This window comes from Plutella xylostella, chromosome 22 (assembly GCF_932276165.1).
Source record: "Plutella xylostella chromosome 22, ilPluXylo3.1, whole genome shotgun sequence".
NCBI classification, from domain to species: domain Eukaryota; kingdom Metazoa; phylum Arthropoda; class Insecta; order Lepidoptera; family Plutellidae; genus Plutella; species Plutella xylostella.
This window is the reverse complement of record NC_064002.1, coordinates 6252562-6271505: the sequence shown is the minus strand read 5'-3', so window position 1 is coordinate 6271505 and position 18944 is coordinate 6252562. Positions and strand designations below refer to the sequence as shown.

Genomic DNA, 18944 nt, shown 5'->3' with positions numbered 1-18944 from the left:
TTAATAACGAAAAATACTCGTAATTTATCTACTTGACTTTGCTATTGCATCTGGCCTTCTTTGTTGCACTATTGCTGCAATTTAATTTACAATAGCATGCTAATCGTGCAGCAAGTAACTCATCCGTGCGCGTATCCCACATAGATCCTAGCAGCTTCAGTTTGCGCAAGCACGCGGCTCTCGTCCTTTCGCTAAAGAATTCTAGGTGCGGTGCAAAGTGGATACAACCTTATTGGTCCAACTTTGCGCTTTACGAAACAATTTCAATCAATTACGGATGTGGTTACTTTGTAAAAGAGACAAGAAAATGAAACAGTTGAAGCATAATAATTTGTGTGAGCTTGTTATTTTTCTTTTGGGTCACTGGTTTTAATGGCCCTGGTCATACTGTTGGTGTTTCGAAGAGGACAAGAGATATTTTTGGATCTCCTGAACCTATTTAAAGACCGATGACGTGACAAAGCTAGCTGATAGTAGCTGGGATAAGGACGGCCGAACAGTTTTATGGCATCCTTTGTTAAGGCCAATTTCCAGCAGCGGAAGATTCGATTACGTGCTGAAGATGATAATGATTTCTGAGGTTCATAGACTATAATCAAAGACAGGGCACTCTATTCTGCCAAAGTTCCCGAGTTCAAACAAAATGTGTACTTACAAGTTGAAGAGTGGTGAGGTGCTTCTTCCACCACAGGAACCTTTGGTACTGCGGGCCCATGGCGGCCATCATGTAGTACGCGTACATGATGACGTGCACCAGGTTGTTGACGATGTTCGAGAACGTTCCGTGACCACCTGTGGACAGTAACAGGGTTATTTACCCTTCTAGGAAATATTGAAGTCCGAACTGCGTCCAAACTCCGAAGGAAAGATCCTGTCTTTCCGTATACTTTTACTAATTCAATATTTTTATGATTTGGAAACCGGTGTACCTAAGTTTACTTTTTATGATTGTTTGTAATTTACCACCATGATAGAGAGAAAAGCGTGTCTATAATGAAGCAATAAGGATTTTTATTATCTTTTGTTAATTTGTGCACTATTGATAAAAAATATAATAACTTTATACTTCAACGGTAATTAAGGTAGTTTAATTACCGTCGTGGTACATAACAGAGATCGATATGTAGCAATAAGATGGCCTTCTCGTTTTTGTACTATTTATGATTTTTGACCTTTTCTTTATAGTATCTAGGTGCAAATAAAAGTATTTAATATATTTTATACAAACAATCAATAAGAAAATGTGATACATAAATATCAAGGAGTATTGCCAGCGCTGGGATTGGCTGGATTATCGTTGAGTAGAACTTGCTAAGGAAGATTTACTCAAGTGAAAAACGAGGCCATAGATAGGCATTATACCTACATTTATCTTAATCATCAGCTCATCATCATCCGCTAGACACAAGTTTCTCTCAAGGAGCGCCACAACTGTCCTTCCTCATCCAGCCTATACCAGCTACTCGTCCAATCAATACCATTAGATAGATATGTTAGGTTAAGCCTATATTTCTGTGTATTTGTTGTGTGGCAAAAAATACCATTTGATTTGATTTTAATTTAAGGTCGTCGGGCCGTAGGGCGTCCCACTCACCAGCAATGAACTTGACGAGCACCCAGGCCTCGAAGGGCGTGAGCGAGTGGTGGTACAGGTGCAGCCACGTGATCTGGCTCTTCTTCTTCCTCAGCACGAAGAAAACCGTGTCCGCGAACTCGGACAGCTTGGAGAAGTAGTATACCCAGCACAGGTGCAGCATCTGGAAGAAGATCAGCTTTGTAAGAGGTGCAGGCATAAGGTAATTCCGACAACTTTGTTTTACTTGGATATAACCTTTGTTAGGCCGTGTATCGACTGTGCGCGGCTGCCGCGCGAGCTATGTTCGACCCTGGCAAACCTATGCAATTTCAGCGCTGCCGCGCGCGGCACAGGCGTCCCTATATTGCGCGATACCAATGTTCGATGGTTTGCCGCGCGCAGTCGATACACGGCTTTATACCAATAAAGATAATTATTTGTATTTTGCATTTGGTAAGAAACCTTGACCTGCAGAGTGAGATTTGATTCATAGGGGGCACAATAGATGTCTTAGGTCACAGTGACGTATGGATATTGGCTGCCTAACTTCTGGATGAAACGGAACATGTCCCCTATATCACTTCAATAGATATAATGAATATAATCCTCCTTTTTATTTTCTACAAGTACCAAACCAGGAATGTTAATATTCGTATTGTCGATGAGAAGAATTCGACCGAATCATCTAGAAAAGTCCTAAAATTCATGCCAGCATTGTATTAAAAAGTAAGCATAATTAATTATTGTCGACTTTTTATGTTTTTTTCACTTGTCACGATCACGAAAATGCACTTATTTTACCACACGTGTAACGGAAGGCAGCTATAAATACTGCCTGCGCTATACCTTCTGTCATTAGGTGTCGAGTAGGTGATTGCAGTTTACCTACTATTCAAAAATGATTTTGAAAAATGTTGGTTTGCAAATTTTGTTTGCATTATTTTACGTGAAACAATCGGAGTGTAACCTCAGGGATAAATATAAATATCAGATGAATGTTTGCGGAAACCCTATCCAACATGATTATTTTTATTTGCAAACTATTCCTTTACTTTGGTTGGAATTTCGCGAGTTGAATATAGAAATTGAAGTAGGTTTACTAAACACAGACGACTATGATAGTTTGTGTCAGAAATGTGCTATTACAGAGTTATTGGAAGACAAGTGGAAAATGATCGAGTATTTGGCTTGCGAAGCCAAGCGCTACCCACGGAAGGCTTGTCTGTGCAAAGCAGGCCTTATTGGTTCAAGGAAGTACGAGAGGTGTATCAACCGTGGAAACATTTTCCAAATATTTTTAAATCGTTTATATTATTTAAAGAAATACGGGAAGGCTCTGCTAGAATTCGAAAAAAACGTTATATTTTCTGAAAATGATTATCCAAGTGTTAGAGACAAAATTTGCCGCATTTTGGAGAAGAAAGGTTATTCTTGCAACAAGCGTCGCAACATCGACTACCAGTGTGAGATCCCTAGAGAGTGCAGGAAGTACGTCAGGAACGACTGAAGAATCAAGTGTATAACCAACCAAAGAGATAAGTATACACCCCTAGTGAAAACAGTTTGACTCTAAAATAATACACATAAGCTTTTGATTAACTTTTCGTCGTAGTTCGTTGCTTCTTTCATTTTTCCGTATTAAAATGTTTGCACTGGGGGCACACTTATATCTTTGGTAGCTTGAACATTGTACGAGAAAAAGTTTATTTTCCTTATACCTTACTTAATTAATATATATATTTTTTATGTACATATACGTTTTGCTAAATGTTATTATTGGTTTTTGAATTGGTCTTATATTTATAATTAAAATAATGGAATTTTAAAATAATGGTTTTATTTAAACACAAAAAGGTGTTACAATTATATTATTAGCTACCCATATCCGAACTTTCAAAATGTCTACAACATTACCCTAAAAGTATTACATATCCGGTATGTGTAAACGTAAGATTTTATTGACAGACTTTTCTTTGCCAAAAAAAATAAGTTTCACTTTTAAATTTCAAACTTAGAATAGAACATGTTGTTCGAAAGTCCGGTAACGGTGTCTATGGGTAGCGAGTGGCATTGAGAGTGAATTTAGCTGCGCGTGAGATGAAGCAAGATAGCAGATGTGATATGTTCGGAAATATGTGTTTATCAACTATTGGGTATGCACATACACAGGTAAACACCACCTACATATACATAAATCTGTGTATGTGCCTACTTCTTATAAGTGAATAAATAAAATAAACGTACTTCCATTGTACACGAAAATATTGTATAACTAAAAAATATATACATAATTTTGTTAATTTTTATATGTATATGAAAAAACTAAGTTGAATTTGTTTCTTTTTTTAATTATTACATTCATTAATTCTTCCTAGAAAAGATGTTGGCTATCTAGGGCGGTTCCGATAAATCCCGTCCTTGGAAATGTATTTTGTAATCCATCCTCCTTACAATATTCCACAGTAGGCGAAAGAAACAAGAAGAAAAGGAAGAAGAAGAGAGTTGTTAATGTACATTAACAACGGCATAGTTGTTTAGTTTTCCTACTAGATCATGTGGTTTTATTTATTTACACCCAGTATATCGCATGTCACATCTGCCAAGTCATCTTTGACGTCCGACTTCGCGAGGCATTGACACCGTTGATGCTGCAGTTGTTGCAACCATCACTTTCTATGCAATATCTGCACAGATACATATATCTAAGCTATTTCTAATGTTCTAAGATTTAAGTTGTGGTTTAGAGAAAAACCCTTCTAGATAGAAATATGGGTAGGCTGAGATTTTAGATGGAGCTATAGATTTTAGATAGATAGGCTTCTTACTATAGCATGTGTGGGGTTGTTAACTCTCAGTAAGTACCTATAACGTCAGTTGCTGACTGGCAGGGTGCGCCGAAGGTATAAACGTACATACATAGGTATATAAATCACAGTTAATGCTTTGGAGAGGCCTTGCCACCTTGCACCCCTAGCATGTATTTTAAAAATGACACAAATGATTACTTTTACACTAAAGCATATACACCCCCAATGAAATGCAGCGTGGCAGTTCTAAATGTTCCAGAATAATGACAAATCATGGATGGATTTGAATTTCTTCGCAGCGTCTAGCGGCTTTGCGAAAGTATTAAGAAGAGATAGTAATCAATGATGGTAAAGACTTAGACTACAGTGTATTAGTCTATGGTAAAGCTGTGTACAGTGTGTACACATACACATCCTGTCCGATAAATATACGTGCACAGAGCACGGTGGTGTCGGGAGGGGGCCGAAATGGGCTGGGCTGTAGCGCAACATTTATTCATAATTAGATAGGTATAATTAATTCGGCCCGCTGCGACTTTGCTTGGCTTCGTATGAGCGTATAATGTAAGTAGCGTCAGCTACCGCTACACAGTTTCGTTATCGATGAAGATACGTCACCATATCGCGATTCACTATAAATACGGGGCTGTGATTGAAGCGCGCTTTAAACGAGTTTATCGACGTCGATAACGAACCCGTGTAGCGGCCGCAAGAAGACAGTAGAAAGATAAGGAAAACCACATACCCGTCTCGCTTTGTCACTATCACTGTAGTCCACTGGCTGACACGATAAGCTGTAGTCACCCCACCAGCCTGACATTAGGTGCTGTGGGCAAATACACATAAGGGTCAATTTTGCTGAATACAATCTGAAAAGAAAATGTATTAAAGGAATGTGAGGATCATTTTATACATAGCATAGGTTCTTTAACGAGTATCTAGCGACATTATCGTTTTAAGGACTAATTTTATTTTTAATGACAAAATAACGGCACATCGCTTTTTTTAAATAAAAAAATTGCTGCAATAGCATGACAAGGTTTACAAAAACGTTCATGTCTAGCTTAATATACATAAAACCCAGTTCACAATGGAATATGAAAATCGCATAGAACAAGAAAATAGCGAAGATGTCAAGGATTGAGCGATGAGCGTGTCTAGTAAGTCAATTTAGTAACCCATGCACCCGTGACTTGTCCTGAAAAGCCTTAAAATGTCTTATGCTAATTATTTTAAAGTGTATAATTGAACGGAGATCTTAGCTAGGTCTTAACGTGGTGCGATCACGTGACAATTAGAAAATTGTAGGTTACTTGGTAGAGTCTCTGTGCAGTAAGCATGTACTTTAGTTTCTACTCCATAGCCTGGCAATTATGATTTTATATCTAATTTAACTAATTATGATTTTATATACAAATGTGTTTAGTCCGACGCTTACTAGAATTTAACATTATGTATTTGAAACCAATGAGCCAAAAATCTTCGCTCAATGAACGTGTTTCTACGTATGTATAGATCATGGTGTCTGAATCATGTATTTGATTACATACGGTGGTACAGGTGTTAGATTAGGAACTAGATATTATCCTAATTATGTTATTCTAATATTTTTTTTATCTGAGTGCACGTTTTGTGTAATAAACATTCCTATCGCTATGAACTAAACTTATTATACTTATAGAACAAAATGCCGCCAAGGTTCCAATTTAATGTGTGTGTGTGTGAGATGTCTCCAAATATATCATTATATAAATACGACTAGTACCTACAAAAACCGTATACAAATCTATCAATTTTTTAAATCAAATTATCAGATCACAAATGTAATTAATTATCAGATCACTGAAGCCATTGACCGATTTTCCACGTGACTGTGGAAGTTGTAGGCAATTGATAAGATTTTCGTAAGTGGCCGGACGTAGCACATTCGTGCTAAAAGCAAAACGGCTAGTTATACCGGTCAAGGTGCGTTGCGTTACAATAATTATGTTTTTTTCACGTACACGCTTTGTTTTTAACCGGTTTTGGTTTATTTTTATGTAGCGTATCAGTGTGTGAATGGAACGTTATGTAATTACGGTAAATTTCAAATCGTAGTGGCCATGAAAACTGGAGTTTGGAGGTCGAAAATTGCATAAATATGGCTTGTATTATAATTTGATTATACCCCAACATGGTTATGATGACGAATCATACTAATATTTATATGTATAGTGCACACGAAAAAATTGTGTGTGTTATATTTTTACCTAAAATCTACCGAACCTATTTAGGTGATACCTACGATTGGAATAATTTCTGATATACAGGGTGAAAAAATAAGTTGAGGACTGAAGGGACACTTGAAGAGTTAAGGCGGTGCCTCTCCAGTGCCCGACTTACTTTTGCACCTTGTACTACGAAAATCAACAAATACAGGCTACGCCTAGTGCGACATACCTTCTTACTGCTTCTATTTAACTGAATAAACCAATGAACCTACCAACCTTTATTATCTAAGCTATTATGTACTCCACTCCTAACCTACCTACTGTTTATTTCTAGTAAACCTGTGTAATTTTTTTTATTTTTTTTATTTATACTTTTATTGCACTATTTACAAAAGTAGATGTACAATCAGGTGGACTTAATGCTAAGAGCATTCTCTACCAGTCGACCTGCAGGAGGTTCAGGAGCAGAAAGTAGGGAAGTGCAAAAAAATTACAAATTCATAATTACTGCACGTAAATACGTGCAAGCAATATAAAAAAAACTGAGTCTGGTGTCAATAAAATGATAACTATTATTATTAATGAGTAAATGTTACCTCATAAAACATATACGAGGACAGGAACACCTGAAAGGCATTGTACGCCACGAGGGTGTTCTTTATTTGGAAGGGCTTCTTGTTGGACATCCACAGGGGGCCTACCACCATCACGAACGAGAGGTATACCACCACCATGGCCAGCGTGGGCAGGGGGGTGTCGAACAGGAACCATCCTTGCACTCGAGGGTCTGGAAACAAAAGAAGGGTGTAAAAGTTAAAAGGAAATTGGAAGGTTACTCTATACTGACGAAAAAGGAACGAGAGCTGTCGTGCAATCGGCATTTTAAATACATATGATAGAGTCGTGGCTCGCACAGCAGCGCTACGAAACTTCGTTTATAGTCTTAAATGGAGTGTCCCCCTGTTCATATATTTGATATGAATGGTGTTGGAAAAGAGATAAAGTAAGCCTAAACAACTTTTGTCAATTCAGATACTCAGGTTTTGGGTGTTGATTATGTAATATGTTCCTATCAATCTATGTATTTATGTAGATATATCAGCTTTCCCATACCTATATTACAGGCTCTGCCAAGTTTGGGGTCGGATGGCCGTGTGTGAGATGTCTCCAGATATGATTAAATATTATTATTATATCTTCCAAAGTATAAATGTGTATAACTGTTTCCATTATTTAACGCGTTTACCGCAACGATTTGAAAACTACAAGTAATTTAACAAGATGAGTTATCAAAACTTTACAAAAAAAAACAATTATATATAAGTTACTTTTACACTTTCAAATTTTTATAATTATCGCAACTTCGTCTGCATTCTGGTGGTGCAAAAGACAGGTGAATAATATTAGTATTTAAGCATTTAGATCTAGTTTGGTATTTCAATTGGTTTGACTTTTGAATTCCAAGGTTCTTCCTATAATTATGAGATGCCTAGTCTGTTATTAAAACTTTAAATATAATTCAACAGGGGGTCACAAAACACGTCATTATCACCACGATTTTTGAAAAGGCGCGTAATAAAACCACATTTGTGTCCGCATAGTGAGCAGGCAATAAACTTTTTTGCATTCAGCAGCTAATTGTATTATTTGCATACTACCGGAAAAGTGGATAAAATAAAATTTATTACGTATGCACTATACCTACTACATCACACGTCTTTCTATATCACATCATGATGACATCCTGCCAGACCAAACATTTAGTTATTATGTTGAAGGGGACGTTAGTTCCTACGCGTGGCTCAAGCAGATAAAACAAGTGTGCGTATCATTACCCTGTTATGGTCTCTCATCTTTGTTCGGGACAATTTTTCACAACGCTTCTGCAAAGGGTAAATTGACTCATCGGTACACGTCACGGGATCAAACCAGTCCCCGCTGCACGGGTTCGTTATCGACGTCGATAAACTCGTTCTACGCGCGTTATACCAAGTACATCGCCGTATTTATGGCGAATCGTGATATAATGATGTTTATCTACATACATATATAACAGACGTCTGTCCTGAGAACCCCCGACAAATCTACTCGGCTCTCATGCAACAGGTACAAACTAATCGCGTAGTGTGTCAAATAGGCGTGTTCATCTCAAGTAAATTTTTGATCAGTACCAGTGAAAGTTCTCTGCCATTGTCAAGGTAAGAACCGCCTCTACAGACAACGAATAAGTACAGTGTAGAGGCCACATTAAATCCTAAGCCTGCTATCGAATTTCGACTCTTACGCCTGTTGTGTTAAGAACTATATAAAGTTCAAAGTATTACCACTGTAGGTACATTTCCCGTGTTAGCGCATAGAAAGGCTTGGCTGTGTAGCCTTTACGTTTCTAACACCTAAGAGAGATTCTTTTGTAAACATTGAAGTGATACAGGGTGAAATTTTATCGATATCGCTGTAGGAATTGGTTGGAAGGATAATGAGCAAACTAAGCAGTTGATTTGAAATTGGTATTGGACATATTACATACTTACCGTTATAATAAAAAAAAAAACATATTATTATTATGTTTTTAAAGATGTTCATTTTTGATTCGATCGAGAATATAATATAATTTACATAGAGAATTTATTGACATGTTTCGAATTCTATGCTTGTACATGAAATTTAAAATTACATGTTATTAATTTTCATTTTTACAAAAAATATTTTTTTTCTTCCACGTCAATTATTATAATACATTATAATTATAAACATAATATGTTACATTTTAAAGTTGTGTCCGTGTCCGTGACCTAGCTCAATGTGGAATATTCCGAACTATTTTTATTGAGAAAGTATTTGCTCTTCAATGACCCGACAGTAGATCTCGAGTAGCCATTTTACTTATAATAACTGTATATCAGTGGTAATCCAGCTTTATAAATAATAATAATAATAATATGTGGGGACATCTCGCACACGGCCATCTATGGGTATCAGACAGCTGATATATCTACACTATACACATTATGACCCAAGACCCGAGTACAAATATCTGTCTTTAAACAAATATCAGCCTAGGCCTGACTATTATCAATAAATGTGCAATAATGCACTCATGCCTACCCAGTAAGATATTAGCCTACAGATTCATATACGCGTAAGAAGAAAACTTAACATAATAATGAAACTGAAGTAATCATGTTATTAATGCTACGAAATTTCGTAGTCGAAAATAATTTGGTACAAAAGAGTTCAACGCAGGCGCGCGCTTGCTTTTTAAGAAATAAAAATAATAAAGTCATAGAATAAAATAATAACGGTATTTTGATATTTTTAACATATTAATATTAATTAACAGTGTGGACGAAATAGATATACATACATCGATGGGGTAATGCGATAAAGTTTTTAAGTTGTTTGACATTTGACTTACATTCCCTCCTAATAATTACCAAGCAGGTAGATTTTTTATTGCGGATATTATAATATTGTAGTTTTAGTTGGGTAGATTTAAACAGATATTTTTTATACTTAAGTTAATATCTAACATGATAGTGCACACTATTTAAAAATTTCATCTGAACTCAAATTATTTCTTTAAATGAATTCTTTAAATGAACCATGAACAGTACGTGCGCTTTCCTACCTCATAATGATAAGAGATAAAAGATAAATTCGTAATAATATAGTTTCACAAAGTAGATACAGCAATGCACCTCTAAGTGTAGGTATCTACAGTCTGACAGGGAACATAGTTAGCAGTTATAATAATAATAATAAATATATATTTTTTCTCACCTGATACTCTTTCAGCTAGCATCCAGTATTTGTTGATAATGGTGGTCCAATTACTATCTGAGTAGTAGTCGTCGATCGCGATCTTCACGAATCCGGACATCTTGACAGTCTTTTAGTATCACACAAAAAACACACACTTCACTGAATAAAGTTACGGCTGATTCCAGCCTTTTTCACGACTGCTTTTGGTGCGGTTGTTTAGTCCGAATCGCTACGAGGAAAGAGGCACTGGCACTTCGATGATGAACGGTAACAAGTTGCCGGCAGCAAGCTGTCACCTGAAACAGAAGAAAAAACTATTAAAAACAAAGCATATAACACGTTACTAAAGTTAGCGAATGCCCAAGAGATCTATAATAAGGTTGAAAGATTGTGCATGTACTTTTTGCACGAAGAAAGTTTATAAAAGTTTGTGCTCTGCGCTGGGTTATCGAGAAATGGTTAGAGACATTAAACCTTTATCGAGAATGCGCTAATCATTTTTTTTTTAAATAAATGCTATGTTTAAATAATGATATAAATTGTCTTACAGTAAAAAAAACTTTTAATCAATTAACTAAAACTTTGATCGTTAATAATATAAAATTTATAAATGTATACCGATTTTGTTTTTCGATGTGATTTTTCATTTTAGTTTTTCATTTAAAATTACAAAATACCAATAGCACATCTCATTTCTCGATAGAAATCAGAATGACGACCGCAATTTGCGCCCGAGCCTGAGGTGCGCAAGCGCTGATGTCCGAAACACAATTGAATATCCCGCGCTCTCTCCACCAATCAGATCCATCCGTTTCCACACGCACACAAGGACACAAACCCCCACCAAGGTATCAGATGAAACTGCGCGTTCCACTCTCCACTTAGCGTACATTTTGCCTTGTGCCATTTGAGGCTGGTCAAGCAAGTGAGTACAAAGTCCGGTGCACACGAGATAGCGATGGCGAAATAAGTCCGCAGACCTTCTAACAGCCTCGAAAACCTGTATAACCATTTTCTGGTGATCGCATGTTTCTACTAATATTTGTGGTTTAAACTATTAGGGCGTCGGAAATAAATGACATTCCTTATAGTACGTCTTAGTTTCGCAACGATTAAAGTGCAAAATGCCCTTGACGTATTCATAATATACATGTATCTATATATAAGTTTACATGAACAATGGCCAACATGATGAAGTCGTTGATGAAATAAATTGAACATTATTTATATTTATCTCCTATTATTGCAACTGCCACAAAACTTATGGATATGAACTTGAAATATATAAATAAATTTTAGTAAGCTTATAAAATTAGTTAGCTACTACGACACAGTACATACCTACCTAGAATAATAGTAATTATTTGTTTACTCATATAAATTCAGTAAAGTCGGCCGATATCTTAAGACGCATCGGTGAAAGGTTAATGCCGTGTGGAAGAGGATTTACCGACTTTCACTGTCACTGGCTACACGTGAGCTTTTCAATGTCAATGACAATGAACGGAACTTAATAGAGATGTATGAGTTTTGCACTTTTTATTTATCGCCTTTTAATTAATATATAATTATTTGATATATCAATCTTATCAATGTTTTTACCTATCATGGAATGTTTAAGATGATATTTCGCGGGACTTGGATATACATAGGTACTTACTGAAATACATGTGGGTTATTTTATTATATTGGGTAACAAACAGTGACGAAAAGTTATTTGCAGTTTTTTGTGTTTTCAACTGCCACTGTAATCAGTAGGCAATCAAACTTAGAAATATTTTACGTTTAACAACGCCATCTATTGATACAAATACTAACAATTTAATTAGCCACCTACGTATTTTTTTGTATTCTTTTATAATTTTGAAATGGTAGTAGCGTGCTCATACATATCTAGTCATAATGTGATGTTTGTGTATAATGATGACGACTGTGTGTTTATGATGGTAGTTTTCAATATATAATATCACATGGAATTGGATGTCATGAGTAGGTATAATAAGGAGATATGTATTATAAAAAAAGCATTTAGCATTTGTTTCAAATTTAAGTTGTTTAGTAAGCTACCGCATAGTTCCATAATATTATAAAGTTATGTATCCTATAATGGCCTTTAAAAAAATATTTAATCCCTTATTATATACACTATAACTTTTTATAAGTCGGTTAGCTAAAGTATAACTTTAAAGTAAACCATAGTTCACACGCTGACAAAAAAAAAATAGTGCGTAAATCCCAGTTGCGCTTGTAACCTTAACCCACATAATAAGTTTAATAGACAAATTAACATTGAAACGGCGCGGGTCGATATAATATTGACATGTTCATTTCTCAAGTCTTATGAAAGTCGACCTTGTAAAGACGAAGATTTGAAAATTGACCATTCGGGCTATCGACAGAACTTACGTACACTATGTATGTTTCCATGCCTTACCGATTATGATGATTCGCTCATCAAATACGACTAATACTATAAATGTAGGATAGTAAAACTGCCAGTTATTAGCCATCGTTAGTTACTGGCCACTATAAACTTAAAAATCATAAAATAAGGAATGAGGCATCACCTGCCATCTGTGTTTTTTAATAGAACTTTGTTATCTAACTGACTTTGATTTTAGTACAATTTTTTGCCACTATGAAAAAAAACGCCATACTATGCCGCCTTTTTCCGACAGTTGGCGGTCGGATTTCCGCGTGTAGGTTTCAGAGTAACGTATTTCTTAACGAAACACATTTCTTCAAAATTGACATTATTGGTGATTGAACGCAATTTAAGTGATTTCTTTAGCATATTTATATGGTGTTAATGGTAAGTTTTATTAATATATTATAGTTTCATGCAATTACCTTTGGGAAGGTGAGTTTATGGAGGTGGCCAATAATTGAATCAATATATTGCAAATTTTCTGTTACTGGCCGCCTATGCCAATAACTAAATAAAAATGCAAGTACTCTATTTAGATGAAAATCGACTTTTTTCACAATATTTATAAGTTGTAGTATCGTGTGGCAAAATATCACGCACTTTTATCAATTAAATTCAGTTACTGGCATAGGTGGCCAGTATTTAGTGGTGAAGTGGCCAATATCCGACCGATGTATTTTGTTACAGTGCGCAAACCATCAGCAACGGGATGCCACCTAAACGAAGACAGTATTCTTCAGATGACTTAAATAAAGCCTTCAAATTCATAAAAGACAAGACAAGACAATAGAAAATAGTTTTCAGAAATTCAACAATATTTTATTGAAGGATATCGATCGACGAACCGTCTTGCCCAAAAGCTCGACGAGTTTCAGCCCCCAGAGCAAGCTGGGTTTCGAAAAGACTTTAGTACAATAGATCTACACAGTAAGGCAGATTATACAGAAGACCGAAGAGTATAATCAGCCTCTGTGTCTAGCCTTTGAGGACTATGAGAAAGCCTTCGACTCCATAGAGACGGGCAGTTTTGGACTCCTTGGAGAGATGCTAAATCGACTGTCGCTATATCGGGGGTTGAGGTGTCTATACAATGCTGCTACTATGACTGTCCAAGTACAGGACCACAAGAAAAGACCTATCCAAAGGCAACGAGGGGTGAGACAGGGAGATGTAATATCTCAGAAACTGAAGACCGATGCAATAGACGATGTCTTTAAGACGTTGGACTGGAACGGACACATGTCACACCTCCGCTGCGCAGACGACATCGTCAATATGGCATAATGTCTGCCGGAACTCAGCTGGATGCTAAGTGGCCTAATGCTGCTTCCCAACCTATAGGCATCCCTCAAAGCCTGAAGACAAAAGTCTAGTCAACCACTGCATCCTGCACAGTGATGAGTGATGACGTATGGTGCAGACTGGTGCACCGATTTAAAGTGCACATGCTATGGAGAGAGCTATATGCTTGGGGTTGCTCTGGTAGATCGTATCAGAAATAGGGTTATCTGTCAAAGAACTAAGGTTACCGACATATAGCTATCAAAATGTGCTTAGATAAAATGGCAGTCATATCTCCCGATTCTGCCGAAGAACCGATAGCCGTTGGGTTAGACGAGCTCTCGTATAGAGACCACGAACAGGCAAAAGCAACGTGGGACGCCCTCCTGCCCGCTGGACCGACGATCTTAGGCGGGTAGCTGGTAGTGGCTGGATGAGGAAGGCCGAGGACGAGGACCGAGTGTTATGTTTGGGAGAGGCCTATGTCCAGCAGTGGATGAGTATTGGCTGATGATGATTCTATGACGATGAATAAAATACGCACGTACAGCGTCGGTAGATCTTGTTTTGCTTGATTGGTTGTATGTAAATTACGCAGGAACGGTGTTTATTAAGTAATTATATAATTATGTATACAAAAAACATGTAATTGTAAATGTTATATTCCTAGTATTTTATTCTTACAAAGTTGATTGTTTTTTTTGTTTTTGAAGTTTAGCCGTGGTTAATATTATTCTGCAACTGATTCTAATGAAGTTTTTATTAAAGGAGACAACATTAATTTCTATTTTTTAGAGGTTTAAAGCTTTTTTATAAAATTATTTCCTGTGGCCAATAACCAGCCTATGGATGGCCGGTAAGTGATTTTTTTGGCCAATAACTGCAATTTTACACAGCTTTGCAATAACATATATTTTTTTATCGGTTATAGTTTTCTAAATAAATTATTGATTTCCCACGAGGCAGAAGTAGCTTCTCTAGATTACATTCATACACCATCTGTCAATTTTGGTTTAATCTGTATGAAATAATTCAGCTTTCAAGTGGCCAATCCGCTTAGTTGGCCAATAACTGGCAGTTTTACCCTATATTTTGCACAATCATAATTATCAAAACTATTGTGTCTGGTCTTAAACATTCATGTGTTCAATATTGTCTGTCTCGGCTCAAGTAAAGCGGAACACAATAATAATAGTATTAGGTATAAAGAAGTCTAGAAGAAACATATCTATCAGATAACCTGTTGTTTTAGTACCTATTGAAAAGTGCAGTGTTGGTGGCCAGGTGGTAGGCGAGAAGTCAAGTCAGAGATATGATTGATTGTAGGTGGTTGCTTATCTTATCATGAAAATAACAAAACACACTAGCACCAAAACACTTATCCCCTGCGGGGTAATTCTCTAATTACACAGAGAAATCCCGCGATTACTTGACATTTGTAATTTTGTATAACGTTTCCCACAAAAACACGTTTCATAGCAGCTACTGCGCGATTTTTTCTCGTTGCTAGTAAATTTGCTAATATATCTGATTTTAGTCGACCTGTTTTATCCAGCTTCTACAAGCTACGTCTTGCTTTAGGTGAGTCTCTGGTTTAAGTGCGGACAAAGTCTATAACGTAACGTTTTTTAAGTCATGGTCTTTACATTAAACAGTTTCCGGATAAACTCTGCCAGCCTGTGAATGTATCTATAATATATACGTAATATAATTATATAAATTTATAGCAGTAGGCAGTAGGCACAGGTGTCTGGGAAAAAAATAATCGTGCCCTATCATCTAGTCTTAACGTTGGATTATGTTTATGGGTTTATAACAGGTTATTTGGGGTTTTCCAGTTGAAACCACTCAGTCATAGTTAAGGAAGATTAGATTTGGTCAAATCTTACTGTCGTGGAAATCTACAAATTAGTTACATTTAAGACATCGGGGTCGTGGTGGAGAAACGGGAAAGATCTCGGCTGTCATTCGTGAGGCCGTGGGTTTGAATCCTGTCATGGATTCTTTATCTTTAGAATTAAGGAATTGAAGTGCCGGTTCGTTGTACATACATATTTTGCCATAAAGCAAAAACTAACAAAATTCAATGACATTTGAATTTTGTGATTCTAAATGCTACTAACACTCCTGCAGAAACATTAGTAATCAGACAAATATAACACTTTCATTTATAACCATGAATTAAGACGTACTTAATAAAATACAAATCAGTATATTAACATGTGGCAATAACCATGTACCTTCTGTTTGTTCTTACTCATTGTACATTACAACTTTGATAATTATGAAGGAAAATGAATGATAATATCTTTTTTTACGAGTATAAATTAATGAGTGCGATTATACTTAACTATTATAATGTGACCCCTATGTCTGAAGGTAGTTCTTTATTGTAGATAGATAGATAGATAGATAAATTATTTATTTACTTAACACAACTTACTTAAAAAGTTAATCATAAACATCCTTGTATAAGGTATTTAGTATCATCATAAAAATCATTGTATTATGTCATAAATGCGAGTACATATTTAGAAGGTGGATCATCAATTTTTTTATCAAAAATTCTATTCTAATTGTTATTTAAAAACAGTTAGGTACTTGTTAACAACTCAGATATTCAGTTAGTAAATTTTGATTATTTAGTGTACGTTTCAGTCTCTCGATGTATGTTATTCCTAGTATTGAGGTGGCCCATATGAGCATGGCATGAGAACAGAATCCAACATACCGTGGTAAAAAAAACTTGCCTGTAACCTCAAGGAGCTTAAAGATGTTCTTTAAAGATTCAATGCTATACATATTAATACTTACAATAATTAAATGATACACACTTAAGAGATTGTTTACAAAGTAGCACATGGGCACGGAATGTCACCGGAAATGAGTAGCATAATGGAAAAATCTAGTTCTTCATAAACAACAATAGTCTTCACTGACATAATAACAGTGAGTATCGACGTCTAGGGTACCTAGGTTATCTAGATAATTGCTGTGACAAGACTGGTCTAGGACAATGACTACAATACACCGTTTATACTACACCGGTCAAAGGGGTTTTCTTAATGAGTTTAATTTCTTTTCAAAGGCAAGTTTTTATGAGTAACTTATAAATAGTGTATGTATAAACTTATAATAGAGAGATGTATTTTCGTTTATACTCATTACAATCATTAATGTATATATTTAAGTTAATTTTATTATTCAGTTTTTTTTTTCATAGGTACCTTCCGTTTTAGAGGCTAGACTTTAGAAGTTTTTTAACGAAATTATGTTCAACCATTTTCATGATACTTGCTAATTATATTTGATTGCGATGACATAATTTGTATGTATTTATTTGTTCTTTAGTAACAACTTTTTTAAAAGTGCTCTATAAAAAATCATGACACATAACATGTTGTTTTCCTACATACACATGCAAATAATTTTTAAATGATTAAGTACGTAAGTTATACGTCTGTACTGACTGCTGACGTACTTGCGATCTTTATGCGTATCTGCATGTTATATCCATTTAATTGCTAGCTGATCTTTATTCTAGTCTGAAAAGAATGGAATAAAAGTAAATTTTCGTCTAGCAAGACTAGCCCTTCTGAAACGAGTCTACTGATGTTGATGTTTTTAGTTGGTATTATTCTGCGCTGTTAAATGTCCTTTAAAAAATATTACAGACAGCGCCATTAAGCAGTGAAGTTTAGGAGTAATTTGGTGCTATGTTTTTTCATTACTCGCGTGTGTATTTGATTAGCAAAGTATCATTAACAAAATAAATGTTATCCGTCACACGGAAACCGGAAATGCATAGGCATAGATATAAAAGTGCACAAAGCCTGTTATACAAACTATTTAACTTCAAGGTATTTTTGGCCATGCCTAAAGTTTCGCAAAAACATTAGCATACAAAGTATCTTCTACAAACATAATGCCTGAATATGTTAATTAATTGTTGAGTACGTTCGTGCAAATGCATTTGTTTGTTTTGCAATCGGTACAAGTGCATTGCTTGAGGTAACATACAAACTATGAAGATACAATGAACTCATATTGTTGTTAGTACATAGAGAATTTAAATCGGTTAATTAAATTAATACTTTGTTGTCAGATATGTAGTTGAAATAGTTTAAAATAGGTAGTGTTTTTTGCATCAGTTATTTTGAAAGTTGGGACCTACTTTTATGATAGCAAATTAGTTATTATGAACTTATGGAGTATCTTTAAAATGTAATATTTAACTTTCAATTTGACACAGTTGGATTTTTACTTCTACTTCGTACTACAATATAAATGAATTTGATATTTTACGGATCATGTATGTTCGTAACGCGTGCGTATATATACATAACATATATATATATATAACATACATGTATATATATATATATAACATATGATGATTATTTTTCCATTTTTAGAAATCACAAACCGTAATCTAGCACCTTAAAAAACAGCGTCCAATCGCGCTGGGTCTCAAATCTGTTGCCGCTCGAAAAATCATAAGTTTTCATTACGAAAGTGCATGTTGCAAGGCGGCCTTCCGCTCGCGGCGCGACCTTGCCCAAATGTGACCAAACGCACTAGCGGTCACTGTCAGCGAGCTTCGTGCTACACGCGTTTTTGAAATTGGAACGTTTCAACAAATATTTTGTTCGAATTTTAAATTTGATTACGATTGAGTTCAGATTGATGGTAGTCATAGGTACCTGATACATCTAGCAATATAATATAGTAATAGCTATGTTGGACAGTGGGGTCTCAAATTGCCAAGTTTTTTTATTGAAAACATAATTATCATTTGATCAAACATTGGTCAAAAGTTATTGATAATAACATATGAATCTTTGTGCAAATTTAGTATATTTACAAATGATGCAACGGTT

General features: G+C 35.6%; 1 protein-coding gene across 4 annotated transcripts in view; it reads right to left on the bottom strand.

Moving 5' to 3' along the window:
- Positions 1 to 18944, bottom strand: part of LOC105392404 (elongation of very long chain fatty acids protein 7) — a 37710-nt gene that overhangs the window by 11263 nt on the left and 7503 nt on the right. For 2 of the 4 annotated variants that reach the window (XM_038122440.2, XM_038122438.2), the window contains 5 exons: positions 10374 to 10651; positions 7190 to 7380; positions 5129 to 5209; positions 1595 to 1757; positions 656 to 792 (listed from right to left, as the gene is read on the bottom strand). In XM_038122440.2, coding sequence (XP_037978368.2) covers positions 656 to 792; positions 1595 to 1757; positions 5129 to 5209; positions 7190 to 7380; positions 10374 to 10473 — 672 coding nt within the window. In that variant the 5' untranslated portion in view covers positions 10474 to 10651. Of the gene's footprint in view, positions 1 to 655; positions 793 to 1594; positions 1758 to 5128; positions 5210 to 7189; positions 7381 to 10373; positions 10652 to 10973; positions 11141 to 18944 lie in introns of those variants that run through there. The other 2 variants (XM_038122439.2, XM_038122441.2) reach the window with 2 other exon arrangements.